General features: G+C 39.6%; 1 protein-coding gene across 23 annotated transcripts in view; it reads left to right on the top strand.

The window, feature by feature from the left end:
- Nucleotides 1–13,620, top strand: part of LOC127863594 (uncharacterized) — a 40,897-nt gene that overhangs the window by 3,980 nt on the left and 23,297 nt on the right. For 7 of the 23 annotated variants that reach the window (XM_052403156.1, XM_052403176.1, XM_052403172.1 and 4 more), the window contains 7 exons: nt 17–133; nt 1,722–1,902; nt 3,334–3,458; nt 4,510–4,674; nt 5,819–6,000; nt 7,109–7,292; nt 7,762–7,908. In XM_052403156.1, coding sequence (XP_052259116.1) covers nt 17–133; nt 1,722–1,902; nt 3,334–3,458; nt 4,510–4,674; nt 5,819–6,000; nt 7,109–7,238 — 900 coding nt within the window. In that variant the 3' untranslated portion in view covers nt 7,239–7,292; nt 7,762–7,908. Of the gene's footprint in view, nt 1–16; nt 134–1,721; nt 1,903–3,333; nt 3,459–4,509; nt 4,675–5,818; nt 6,001–7,108; nt 7,406–7,761; nt 7,909–8,426; nt 8,445–13,620 lie in introns of those variants that run through there. The other 16 variants (XM_052403167.1, XM_052403160.1, XM_052403161.1 and 13 more) reach the window with 10 other exon arrangements.

Below are 13,620 nucleotides of genomic sequence, written 5' to 3'. Positions count from 1 at the left end.
TTTACTTTGGTTGAAGGCTGGGTCAGCGAGTACGCTGAGTCATGACGTCACCGCTGCGGTGGCTATGACAATCACGTGCAGTGACGGGACGGACCAAATCACCAGCAGTTACAATGTGGACATTTTTGACGCGGTACGTGTAGAATTGAGCTGCGTTCTGGAAAAAAGGGCTTAATGTATGTGCGTAACGTGTCGTTCCAGATTAGTGTTCGCAGTTCTCTCTCTAATGAGCTTTCCGCTTTTAAATGAAACCTCTTCTTAGTGAAAATCCTGTGAAGCGGAAAGTGCCGTCACTGATTAGCCTGTGTATTCCGCATTTCGCACAGTGAGACGACAATTTACGCACATGCATTACACCCGGTTTTCCCAGAGCGAGGCTTATTTTTTTATTTTCTCCCACATGAGCTTGCATCCGGGCCATGGACGAAGTTTAGGAGAAGCTCGGTCGGTCGGTCCGTTTATTTGTCCCCCAAAAAGCACCTAAGAATCTATAAATTTCTGAGTTATGTACCATTACAATCATGGGCATGGCTGTTATATTAAATATAACAGGATCGAACGTATCCTTAATTTCTCATTTGACTGAATTAAAAATTGAAATACATGTACGTGTGTGTTATCTCCATGGCGTGCAAGAAATCGCCCGTGGTCCACACATTCCTGAGTTATTTGAACTTGACAAAGCGGTGCAGGGTGTGGGGGCGGTGCGGGGTGTAGGGTCCACACATTCCTGAGTTATTTGAGCTTGACAAAGCGGTGCGGGGTGTGGGGTCCACACATTCCTGAGTTATTTGAGCTTGACAAAGCGGTTCGGGGTGTGGGGTCCACACATTCCTGAGTTATTTGACCTTGACAAAGCGGTGCGGGGTGTGGGGTCCACACATTCCTGAGTTATTTGAGCTTGACAAAGCGGTGCGGGTGTGGGGTTGGTGCGGGGTGCGGGGTCCACACATTCCTGAGTTATTTGAGCTTGACAAAGCAGTGCGGGGTGTGGGGTCCACACATTCCTGAGTTATTTGAGCTTGACAAAGCGGTGCGGGGTGTGGGGTCCACGCATTCCTGAGTTATTTGAGCTTGACAAAGCGGTGCGGGGTGTGGGGTCCACACATTCCTGAGTAATTTGAGCTTGACAAAGCGGTGCGGGTGTGTGGTCCACACATTCCTGAGTTATTTGAGCTTGACAAAGCGGTGCGGGTGTGTGGTCCACACATTCCTGAGTTATTTGAGCTTGACAAAGCGGTGCGGGTGTGGGGTCCACACATTCCTGAGTTATTTGACCTTGACAAAGCGGTGCGGGGTGTGGGGTCCACACATTCCTGAGTTATTTGAGCTTGACAAAGCAGTGCGGGTGTGGGGTTGGGAGTAGCGGGGTGTGGGTTTGGGAGTATGGCACGATTCAGGAGATGCCTGAATACAGGCATAAATGCTGTAACCGTTATGAAGCACCTAGTAACCTGCAGAAAAACGTCTACCTCATAAACACGTTTTTAAGATAACATGTCATGTTCACAGATTGGTTATTTTCCAAAGTTGTATCAGTCATTCCCAAGATAAAAGAAATATGAATATAAAGGAGCGAAACACTATGGACATACACTATGCATTCAGTTTTAATACTGGGTAGACTAAGAAATTATATTCTATTTAATTTGACATATTACCATACGTTATTAACTTCTCTTAATCAAAACAACATATTTAAAGGTTAATGCTCATTGAAGGTTCCCGTTCTGACCAATTTTGCCGGTACTTCCGGTCCGCTTGGAGACCTATCGCCAGTGGGCACTTCTGTTCAACAGTTCACCATAACCGACCAGGATGACGCCATTTCCTGTTCCATCAACGCTCAGGAGGTCGCAAAGTTTGGCATAACCAAGGTGGACACCGCTACCGGAGCTCAGCGTATGTTTGGTGACGTCAATACGTGAATGTGTAGACGTCGTTACGTGAGTTTGTTGATGGCAATATGTACGATTAGTGACAATGTAACAAGTTAGTTGTTACAAAACTTTATATAGCCATAACTCTGAACATCTAATAATTTCTAATATTTATCTCATATTGTATTTTCACTTAGTAGTTGTCAAATTAATGATGCTATGATATTTATTCTTATTGTATGTTACTTAGCATTTGCTTAGGTAAAAATCATCAATGAATATATTCAATATATTTATATAACTGTTATGTCACTAACCAATATTGTAACACTGTGATTCATTACTGTGGCAAATGTATTTATGAATATGTTGTTAATGAAATTTGGCATATATGAGCTATATAAGCAAACGTCGAAAAAGGCCACCCTTTTATTTATTTAATATGTCATTGTTTTAACCTGATGGCTAAATGGAGTTGTATTTGTTAAATGCATTTAATGCAGTTTTCTCATGTTATCAAAATCAACTTACTTGTCAATTGTATTTCTCATCCGCCATCTTGTTTGGAAGCTGTCAATGTCTATTTTGGAAACCGGCGTTTGATATCACATTTTTGTCTATTGAAACCATATGTGGTGCCATTTTATTCATAAAATTTTGTTCTTTCTAAATATCAAGTAAACGCCACATCATAAATTGTAAATAATTGTAGTTTTGCATCAGAAGCCAAATTTTCTCGGAATCATTCATTTTAGAACGCCAATGTCATTTTGTAACGATTGTTTTCATTGGTCTGGGATTTCATAACGTGCTGCCTGATTGGCTGATACTGTCTATAAAAGAAGGAGTTTCAGAAGGCAGATTCATTCAAATTTCCAACTCTGAATCGACAACATCTAGTAAAAATAAGAACCTCAAACTTAACATATGAAACAAAAAGTTACCATAACACAACTAAAAGAAAGAGCGAACCTTATATATATTTGTACGTTATAGATGTTTTGTCTGGTGATCGAACAAGAAGAAATATAGAAACATTATCGTGAACCGTCTTACGTTTATTATTATAATCCCTACACGGAACAAACACAACTCGCCGTCCTGAAAAGTTTTACAGTACGATTAGTGACGTTATTTAAATGATGATTATTGTGATAGTGATTAAGTCATTAAAATGATCATGATGATTGTAATAGTGGTGTTGTTGATGAAGAGTAGGAATATAATGATCAGGATACTGCTGCTGCTTATGGCGATGCTGTTATGGTGGTGGTGATTGTGATGATGATGATGATGCTAATGATGATGATGATGCTAAAGATGATGGTGATGATGATGAGGAGGAGGAGGAGGAGGAATATTTGTTAATGTGAGTGTTCAAAGATGGTAAAATAGTTTAAATATCGGTGACACCTTTGACTAAGCAATCATGTTAAGGTGCTTTTTTTGACAGGGTTCGACGTCATGACGATTGCCACGCTTGATTACGACTCTGCTACGAGTTACACGATCACCGTCACGTGTACTGACGCTATCAACCCTGTGACGTCATCAAGGACCATCAACTTAGCAGATGACGTAAGCATAGTAAAAATCAATATCTTAAAACGATTTAGGTATTTGTTAAAACGTGTTTTTCGAATAAGTCAAAACGTTTAATGTCAAGCAAATACTGTTAACTGAAGTCGAGGTAAGCGTTCAGCGTATAAAACTATTGACAACATACATATGTCTGCATTGGCGTAACTTTTTCCAATATACATTATAGCACTCATTCCTTTGTATTTGTTATTCCACCGCCCGAAAAGTGGGAATATATTTCTTCTAACATATAGGTCGGTCGGTCGCAATCGTGATGCATCAATTATCTTTGCAATTTGTAAGATAGATAACAACAATCATGATACATCGACTATTTCCGGAATTCTCCGTAAGATTGATTATGCAACAATTCGTCTCCTGAACCAGACTGTGTAGATCGGCAATTTCGTTTCCCTTTGTTATCAAGAGACCGTTTTGACTTACGACCATCTGAATTGGTATGCTGGCTACTTGGAAAGAGCAGACGACGCCTTTTACGTTTCTGGTCAAAAGGTCACATGTCAAAGTCATAGTGCTTGTAAGATGAATTTCGTAATAGCAGCAGGGCTAAAGAATGCTTCGATCTTGGATAATCAAGTTCAAGGTCCCGGCACACGGGCAACATCTGTAACATGTAAACTCAGTTAATTTCTGCAAGATATATAGATAACGCATCGACTAACGATATCCCAAACAAGTGTGTTGGTTATTCTTAAAGAAAGGAAGTGGCCAAAAATGTTGAGGTTAATTAACTGGACAGGCGTGTTTTTTTTACATACGATATGTCGTATATATTAGTTCGCTGTCAATATGGAGATCGGATACGCCTGTCGATTTGAACATGAAGAAATCAAAGATCACTAAGGCTTTTGCTATTGAAAAACACAATTTACATACTGATGCATTGGCTGTATGTCGGGGATATGAATATTTTTCGAAAATCATTTTTCACTTGTATAGTACTCTTCTGTGGTCGTTATGGCTTCAAGCAGGTAATGATGTTTCCAGATTGAAGAAAAAACATCATTTAATTTACACACTGCTTCAGAAACCCGTTTTCTCCGGACTTCCGGCTACGTTGTCGCCGGCACGTAACGACGGCTTTCAGACGGCGATGTTACTTTGCACGTTCAGCGTCACGGACGCCAACGACCAGATTATTATCACGTGCTTGATACAGGTTAGTAACTTCGAGCTGTTTCGGGAATTCCCGGTACTTCTTGGTCTATTACCGTTTTGTTTAAAGTTTTAATATGACACCAATGACCAAAGTGTGATCATTTGCTAGATACAGGTAAGTAACTTCGGGCTGTTTCGGGAATTCCCGGTACTTCTCAGTCTATTTCCGTTTTGTTTAAAGTTTTATATGACGCTAACGACCAAAGTGTTATTTTTCGCTCGATATAGGATAGTAACTAGTAGAACTGATCAATAAAAAATCTACATTGTTGTTTCGGGAATTCCAGGTACTAATCTTCTATGTCCATGTTGTTTACAATTTTGTTTTAAGGCTTGTTTTGTTTTGGAAATTGCTGTTACTTTTCCGTCTATTTCCGTTTTGTTTAACGTTTTGTTAAAATATTCAGTAATACCCGGTACTTCCAAACCTTTTCCGTTTTGTTAAAAGTTTGGACATCCCTGTCTTTCCATGTCCATAGCCGTTTGTTTAAATTTCAGTTACCCCGGGTAGCTGTTTTCGATACACACTTAACTTGTATTACAAACAGCTATTTCTATTTATACTTGACATATGTACTACCTGTGAAACAAAATAGAGGGATTAAACTCTTTTAAGTGTAAACAAGCGTTTGAAAAGCATAACACAAATAATAAACTTGTTAGTTTTCGAATATAATCGATTTTTTATCACCTCATGCTGGCAAAAATATAAACCAGTAATTCACGAGTGGCGCAGTCCTAAATGCAAATTACAATTGAGTGGCCCAGAAAACCGGGCTTAACTCATGTAAGTAAAGCGTGGTACTAGATTAGCGGATGCAGTTCGCACAGGCTTATCAGGTACGACACTTTGAACCGAGACCGTATTTTTGTTTAGAAGAGACTTCACTTAAACGAGCAAATTCCATAAAAGATGAAACTGTTGTTCGACCTGCACATGCAAATCTGGGACGACAATTTACGCAAATGCTTTACGTCTAGTTTTCCCAGAACAAGTCTCAATTCATCTTATCACTCGTAAAATAAAATAGACTAATCAGGGACGACACTTTCCGCTGTTATAATATTTTTTCGTTGAAAGAAAGTCTCTTCTAAGCAAAAGTCAAGTTTAGGCGGAAAGTGTCGTCCCTGTTTTGCCTGTGCGGACTGCACACAAATAACCTCTACTTATCCTGCAGGCGCCGATGGACAGCTTCTTCAACCTGGTTCCCGTCAAGGCGCCGACATTTGCGATCTGGGTCAAAGCCAGCGTGACGTTGGACTCAGCGTCATCACTCTCCTCGTTAACGTCCAGTGCGTTGACGACAGATCGCCCGCGAATACCATTACCGAAACGTTCACTGTTCCCTTACTTGACGAGGTATTGTGAAATTGTGTTAATTCGTCGGCAAGATATTTCGCAATCGAGATACATCGGCTTTCTCCGGGCTCCTCCGTAAGATAGGCAGATTTAAGCAATAAATCGTCTGCTGATCCAGAGTGGAAATTTCGTGTTTGTTTTTTACTACTTAATACTTACTTTCACAGTTGCTTCACTTGATAAGGTACTATAAAATCGTTATATTCGTAACAATGAAATATCGTGGTTTAAAAAAATGAATTGCTCGTTGACATTTAAATTCGTTGATTTCTGATTTTGGATAAGAGAAAGACAAAAATGCCTCGATCATTTTTCTATTGTTGTGTTTCTATTTGATTCGCGGATGATCAACGAAAATAACAACAAATGATCTTACAGTATGTTACGCAAGATTATAATGCTCACACAAAATATAGCTTATCCACATCTGTGACTTCTTCTTGATATTGTGATATTTTCAAAATGTGTGATTTTTCATAGTTTTCATAGCATTAATTATTTTGAGCAAACAAAATGTTGCGCATTTAAATGTGTTATCACATTAAAAACAAACACGAATTAGCCTCTTGGAAAACGTCGCTTAATGCATGTTCGTTCCAGTTAAGCCTTTGCAGTCTGAACGGGATAATCAGGATGATCTTATCCACTTAAAAGGAATTTTTTGTTTACAGTGCGTCTCTTCTAAAATCCATTTAAGCCGGTAATTAATTAATGTCTTATGATATTTTAATATAGATTTTCTTCTTTCTTAAGATAAATGTATAGTAACAATTGTTGGTCGTGACTCGTTTTGTCAAATTGACTGCAAAAAATGGTAAAAAAACCAAATGGATGATGATGATGATGATAAAGATAATGATAAAGATAATGATAATGATAAAAATAATGGCGATGATGATGATGATGATGACGATGAATATGATGATGATTATGATGATGATGACTATGATGATAATGATGATGATGATAAAGATGATAATGATGATGATGATTATGATGATGACTATGATGATGACTATGATGATGATGATGATGATGATGATGATGATGATGATAATAATAATTATTATAATAATAATAATAATAAATGAGTGTATTTACTATTCAGCCTCCGACGTTCGTTTCGGGAATTCCCGGAACATCTCCGTCTATTTCCGACTCGACCGTCATCGCGACGTCACTTGGTGTATTCACCGTTACCGACCCCGACACGACGTTCAGTATTATGTTACCGGTGACGTCAGTGTATGAGATCAGACCCTTGATGTCACCGGCAGATCCTCAAAAGCCGGGTATGTTTCTTCAGAATACAGCTTGGCATAATACAACTTGTCCGGGCGGAAGATGTATATTTCATAATGAATTTTATTATTATAATAACTACACAAATAATCCGTCTTTCCAGGTTTTCGAATTCAATGACCTTAATGATCCCATTCCTTGAAACTAAAAATACCATACAAGCGGAAAGGATCGTCCCAGATTAGCCTGTGCCGACTGCACAGGCTAATCTGGGACGACACTCTACGCACATGCTTTAAAAACCCTTTTTAGGAATAGTCCTTATGATATTATACAATGACGTCACATTTTTTACTTTACGTCCGATTGATATGACGCTTATCAGGAACCAATCTGTTTTCTGATATTATAATTGTTGCAATAATTAAGTAGTGCATCCAAAAAAATCAATCGTAAAACGAGTTACATGTTCCTAGCTTAAAGATCTAGCATCTTATTTTTTTTGTTTTCTAACCACAGGAATTTAAAGCTGGTTCGGTGGCTGTGCGACGCCATTGGGGAAGTTCACAACTACGGACCCGGATACGACATGTTCTGTGACGTCACCTGTGACAACAGTCTATGAGATCAGAAAAATTGCGTCACCGACCGATCCCTAGAAACCGGGTAACAATTTAGTAAAAAATAAATGAGCCGCGCTCTGTGAAAAAGGGGTTAAATGCATGTGCGTAAAGTGTCATCCCATATTAGCCTGTGCAGTATGTATCAGGAACGACTCTTATCGCTTTTATGATATTTTTCGTTTCAAGAAAGTCTCTTCTTGGCAAATTGTCCTCTTAAGGCCAAAAGTTTCGTCCCTGATGAGCCTGTACAGGACCGCGCAGGATGATCTGGGACGACACTCTACGCACATGCCTAAACCCCCATTTTCACAGAGTGCGGTTCATATAAATATTTGAACTGTTACTGTAAGTATTTAACTTATTTTTATATGTAAGTATTTAACACGTCTTAGTAAACGTAACTCATACGAGCCTCGTTCTTGGAAAACGGGGCTTAATGCATGTACATACAGAGTCGTCTCAGAATAGCCTGTGCAGTCCGCGTACGCTCATCAGAGACGAGATTTTCCACTTTGAAATATTAATTCGTGAGGGCTGAAATCTAGTTCCATTGTATTACAGAGTTCGAAGTGTGGATCAGTAACGCCGTTACCCAGGCGTCTATCGACTTCAATGACCAGGCTGTTCCGCTGCCGCTAACAATCAAGTGCACAGACGGAAACGTTGTCAATGACATCACGGGGACGTTCAACGTCAACATCGTCGTCTCGGTAAGTTGCGTTCACGTTTTTAACCCATGTATGCCTAGTGGACTCTCCCATCCTTCTAGATGGGATCAAGTTCTTTCCAAAATTAGGGATGTACAGTATATTTATAACTATAGTTAGAATATTTCTTACAGAAATTAATTTAAGCAAACAGCGCAGACCCTGATGAGACGCCGCATCATTCGGCGTCTCATCTCGGTCTACGCTTTTTACCAAGGTCTTTTTACTAGACGCTAGACATAAATGGGTTAAAGGATATGGAAATCCTAATGAATTGCTTGAGGAGCGTTATACTGTTTGTATATTGTGTATGCTCTTTCAAAAACGACCAATCCTGATTTTTAAAAATACATTCTCAAGAACTGATGCAATTCATATAAACAGTGACACTTCGTTTTGAGTGTTTGTCGCTTGAAACTAAAAACGCAAATTGCGCGTAGCTATGCCGGCAGCAACAACTTATTCCGAGTCTATAATGTTTGACATATATATTTGCTATCGAGAGAAACATTCGTCCCATATTAGCCAGTACAGACAGCACTGTTTTGGACGTGTGGTCTTTGATTATTGATAAAAAGTATTGACTTGACTACTAGCTAGAAATTCAGTGAATATCCATGCCAAATGGTAACTAGTAACAGAAAATCTTCGATAGTGATGACGTAATATCCCGTGTAATGATTATTTTATTTGACTTCAGCTGCCGGTTTTCACTGCACTGCCTGCTACCGGATCTAACATTTTCGACGGTCTCAAACACGCCACCGAAACCCATCACACATTCAGCGTCACCGATAGCGATGACACCGTTTCGTGCTCTGCAATAGCGCCGGAAAACGCCCTTTTTGAAGTGGTCGCCGGCGTGGCACCAAGTAATAAACTGGAAAAATCAATACCCATTAATCCTCGTTCTGGGAAAACTGGGCTTAATGCATGTGCTTTAAAAGTGGTCTCTGAGCGGACCCAGGCTAAAAGGTGACGACACTTTTCGCTTTTATATGTTGTTTTTGTCTTTATGAAGTCGATTCTACACGAAAATCCAGCTTAAGCGGAAATTGTCGTCCCTGATTAGCCTGTGTAGACTGCACATGATAATCTGGGACGACACTTTTCGACCATACATTTAGCCTAGTTTTAAATGAAAAGACTCAATGGAGTCACGGATAAATGCGTTTTAAGGTCACATCAGTTTCAGTTTTATATGACCTCTTATATAATACTCATTTTTAATTGGCTAAGCCAGATAACGCGGAGACATTATTTTCTACTGTATGCAATCACAGATGTGCCTTTTATCATACCGTTATGGTGATATCAACGTTATACACGATGCAGGATCGACGCGGGGTTCACAGGGCTTTACACACGAGCTGGACAGAATGTAAACACAACGTTAAGAACTTTATTTTGCAAATATCTTAAGTTTTGAGATACATTTGCACAAATCTTTTGTGCGTACAAGAAAGTTTTTTATCCAGCATTTTATTCCGATAGCTTAAGATTAAAAAACACATCATTGAATACGTCTGAAATTGGTGCCTAAATTTAACGTTGCGTGCAGCATAGGCGTGTACATGAATGCGTTACAAATCAATTTTTGGAAAAGAACACAGGCTTATTAAATCAATTAATTCTGATGTATTTCACATTGCCATAAGCAGCATTAAAACTGTCTTTTATGCACAAGTTGAACATCTCAAGAAAAATTGTTTAAACAAATTATTTGAAGAAGCACCACAAAATTAATTGGATTCCTGCATCAGCGCTAATAACAAACATTTATCGAGCAAGTTGCCAAAAGAGGGCATTGAATAAGAACATGGATGAAATAAGTGAGTTTAAAGCACGGACATCGGTTAAAAATCCCCACTATTTGGTATAAACACGTGCGAACGTCGAGAAGTCTTCTTGCTTATAATAACAATGTTATGTAATGTTTCATTTGAATGTTGTTAATCGTCGGTGAAGTAGGATTATATAACGCATTTTTTCAGATAAAAACATTTTTAACACTGGGTATGGACGCGCGATCGGAAAACGGGGTTAAATGCATGTTGGAAAAGTGTCGTCCCAGATTAGCCCATGTTAATTAGCACAGGCTAATTAGGAAAGGCACTTTTCGCCTAAACTTTGTTTACCAATAAGAGACTTTCCTCACAAGATAAATGCAAAAAAGAGCGGAACGTATCGTCCCTGATTAGCTTGTTCGGACTTCACAGGCTAAGATAGGACGACACTTTATGTCCCGTTATCCCTATCGTCCTTGATTAGCTTGTTTTTACTGCACAGGCTTACATAGGACGACACTTTACGCACATGCATTAAGCCCCTTTATCCCAGATTGAAGCTCATATAATTCATCGCTTGAACGTTTTCAGGATTTACAGTTAACGTATGGATGGGGGTAACGCTAAGAGCAGAGAACGGACCTTACGTCATCAACGTCGACTGCTCAGATGGCGACAATGACGTCACTGCGACGTTCACACAACCAGTGATGGATACGGTAAGTTGTCTTACGTGGGCAAATATACCGGATTTACCGAAAACCTAACAAATAAACCGGTATGTAAGTTTTCAACAATAGATGTTCAAGTAAATGTCGTTACACCGAAACCAAAGGAAACCAAACAGTCATCCCGACCAATGTGCCTTCAAAAATAGATGTTCAAATTAATGTTGTTATACTGGAACAAAATGATAACCAAAAAGATCATCCCTTCAAATGTTCCCTCAACAATAAATGTTCCCGCTCATGTGGTTACACCGAAACCAAATGTAAACCGAAAGTCATCACGGCACCTTAAAAAGTGCCCAAATAATAGATGTTCAGATACATAAGGTTATGGTAACCAAAAAAATAAAAATGACGCCTGGCTGTTAAAGGGATTATTTTGATTGTCCTTCTGTTTTGGCAGCCGCCGACCGTTGTATCCGGGATCCCCTGAAGTTCCCCAACGTATCTGACGCCACTGTCACGCAGACGTTACTCGGGAAGTTTACAACTACAGACCCAGATACGGCGCGCTCTGTGACGTCACCATCCACCACCGTGTATGAGATCAGAAATGTGACGTCACCGGTGAATGTTTCTCAGCCAGGTGAAAAGTCATTAGAAACATTAGTACACAGTCAGTTTAGTTTAAACCTATTTATTTTAGCTCAGTTGAATTGCAAGCCTAAGACTTATCGTAACGCTATCGAGTCCTTTTCTTTTCTTGGGTAGAAATAGATCATGGTGTATTTTGGGGAGATCTCAAGATCGCTATCACAGTGGGGATCGGACCCATGACCTCCTGGTCATGCGGCGTCTCATCTGGGTCTACGCTGTTTGCCAAGGCCTTTTTTCTAGACGCTAGGCATAAATGGGTTAATTTCCGTCAGAATTATTTTATTATATATATATATATATAAGGCGCAGTCAGTCACTATAACACATTGTCAACCAGTATAAGGCGCTGTCAGTTGCTATAACACGTTTTCAACCAGTATAAGGCGCTGTCAGTCGCTATAACACAATGTCAACCAGTATAAGGCGCTGTCAGTCTTTAAAACACGTTGTCAACCAGTATAAGGCGCTGTCAGTCGCTATAACACGTTGTCAACCAGTATAAGGCGCTGTCAGTCGCTATAACACGTTGTCAACCAGTATAAGGCGCTGTCAGTCGCTATTACACGTTGTCAACCAGTATAAGACGCTGTCAGTCGCTGTAACAGGTTGTCAACCAGTATAAGGCGTTGTCAGTCGCTATAACACGTTATCAACCAGTATAAGGCGATGTCAGTCGCTATAACACGTTGTCAACCAGTATAAGGCGCTGTCAGTCGCTATAACACGTTGTCAACCAGTATAAGGCGCTTTCAGTCTTTATAACACGTTGTCAACCAGTATAAGGCGCTGTCAGTCTTTATAACATGTTGTCAACCAGTATAAGGCGCTGTCAGTCGCTGTAACTCGTTGTCAACCAGTATACGGCGCTGTCAGTCTTTATATCAAGTTGTCAAAAAAAGACCATAGTTTGTTGTGTAATTTCAGGAAATCCTCCAGTAAGGATAAGAAGTTTATTGCGGCTGATGTTGACACATATCTCTATGAGGTTGGGGGAAACATTGGTGAACGCTGCCTGCCGGACAACACGAACATGTTTGCTCTGTACAAGGTCAAGGAACACAGACAACGCATGAAAGCCGATTAACCGCGTCTTAAAAGTGTTCGACAGAGACTGAAATTTTGCTGGCAGAGAGAATGGGCAAAACCTCGTAGTTAGCTGTTCTGACAAAAGCCCTCCATCCCATTTCTGCGTATAGCTCTCATTTCAATTTAGAGCTCCAATAACTATTTTGAGCTCCCATTTCTATTTAGAGCTCACTTGTGTTTTTAGAGCCCTAATGTCTGTTTAGAGCTCCAATTTATATGTATTGCTCCCATTACTATTTAAAGCTTCTTTGTTATTGTATGTTTTCTGCAAAGTATTATACATGTATTATAATTACTGATGCTGGACCTTTTTGACCCATATCCGACAGTGTTGTCTCATTACATTTAATGTTATGTGCATCACAAATGTTGCGCTAAGTTATTTCGTGTGTTTGTATACTAGATGACTATTAGGAATATGTACTATAATAGTAAATATGGCTATACACATGTTATTAAATACGTCTGAAGATGAAAGGGTGTGTTTGTATTTTTTGTTGTTGTCAGACTTAATCCTTGTATAAATTTGTATTTGGGACAACAGGGCTGAATGAATGTGCGTAGAGCATCTTTCCAGAATAGCCAGTGCAGTCCGTACGGGCTAATAAGGGTGGACACTTTCTGGCGGATTGTTTAAGCGTAAAGGAAGTAAACAAAAATCCCGTCTATACGGGAAGTGTCGTCCCTGATAAGCCTGTGCGGACAGCATTAAGCCCTGTTTTCTCAGAGTGCGGCTCATTATAATCCATGTTTGCGATTGAATAGGAATACTTAAGGGTATATACCATAAACTCCCTGGTTTAATGAAAGAAATTTCTGATGTAAACACCATCACCAGCACATATTGGGC

This window comes from Dreissena polymorpha, unplaced genomic scaffold, assembly GCF_020536995.1.
Source record: "Dreissena polymorpha isolate Duluth1 unplaced genomic scaffold, UMN_Dpol_1.0 chrUn018, whole genome shotgun sequence".
NCBI classification, from domain to species: domain Eukaryota; kingdom Metazoa; phylum Mollusca; class Bivalvia; order Myida; family Dreissenidae; genus Dreissena; species Dreissena polymorpha.
This window is presented reverse-complemented; position numbering and strand designations above follow the sequence as displayed.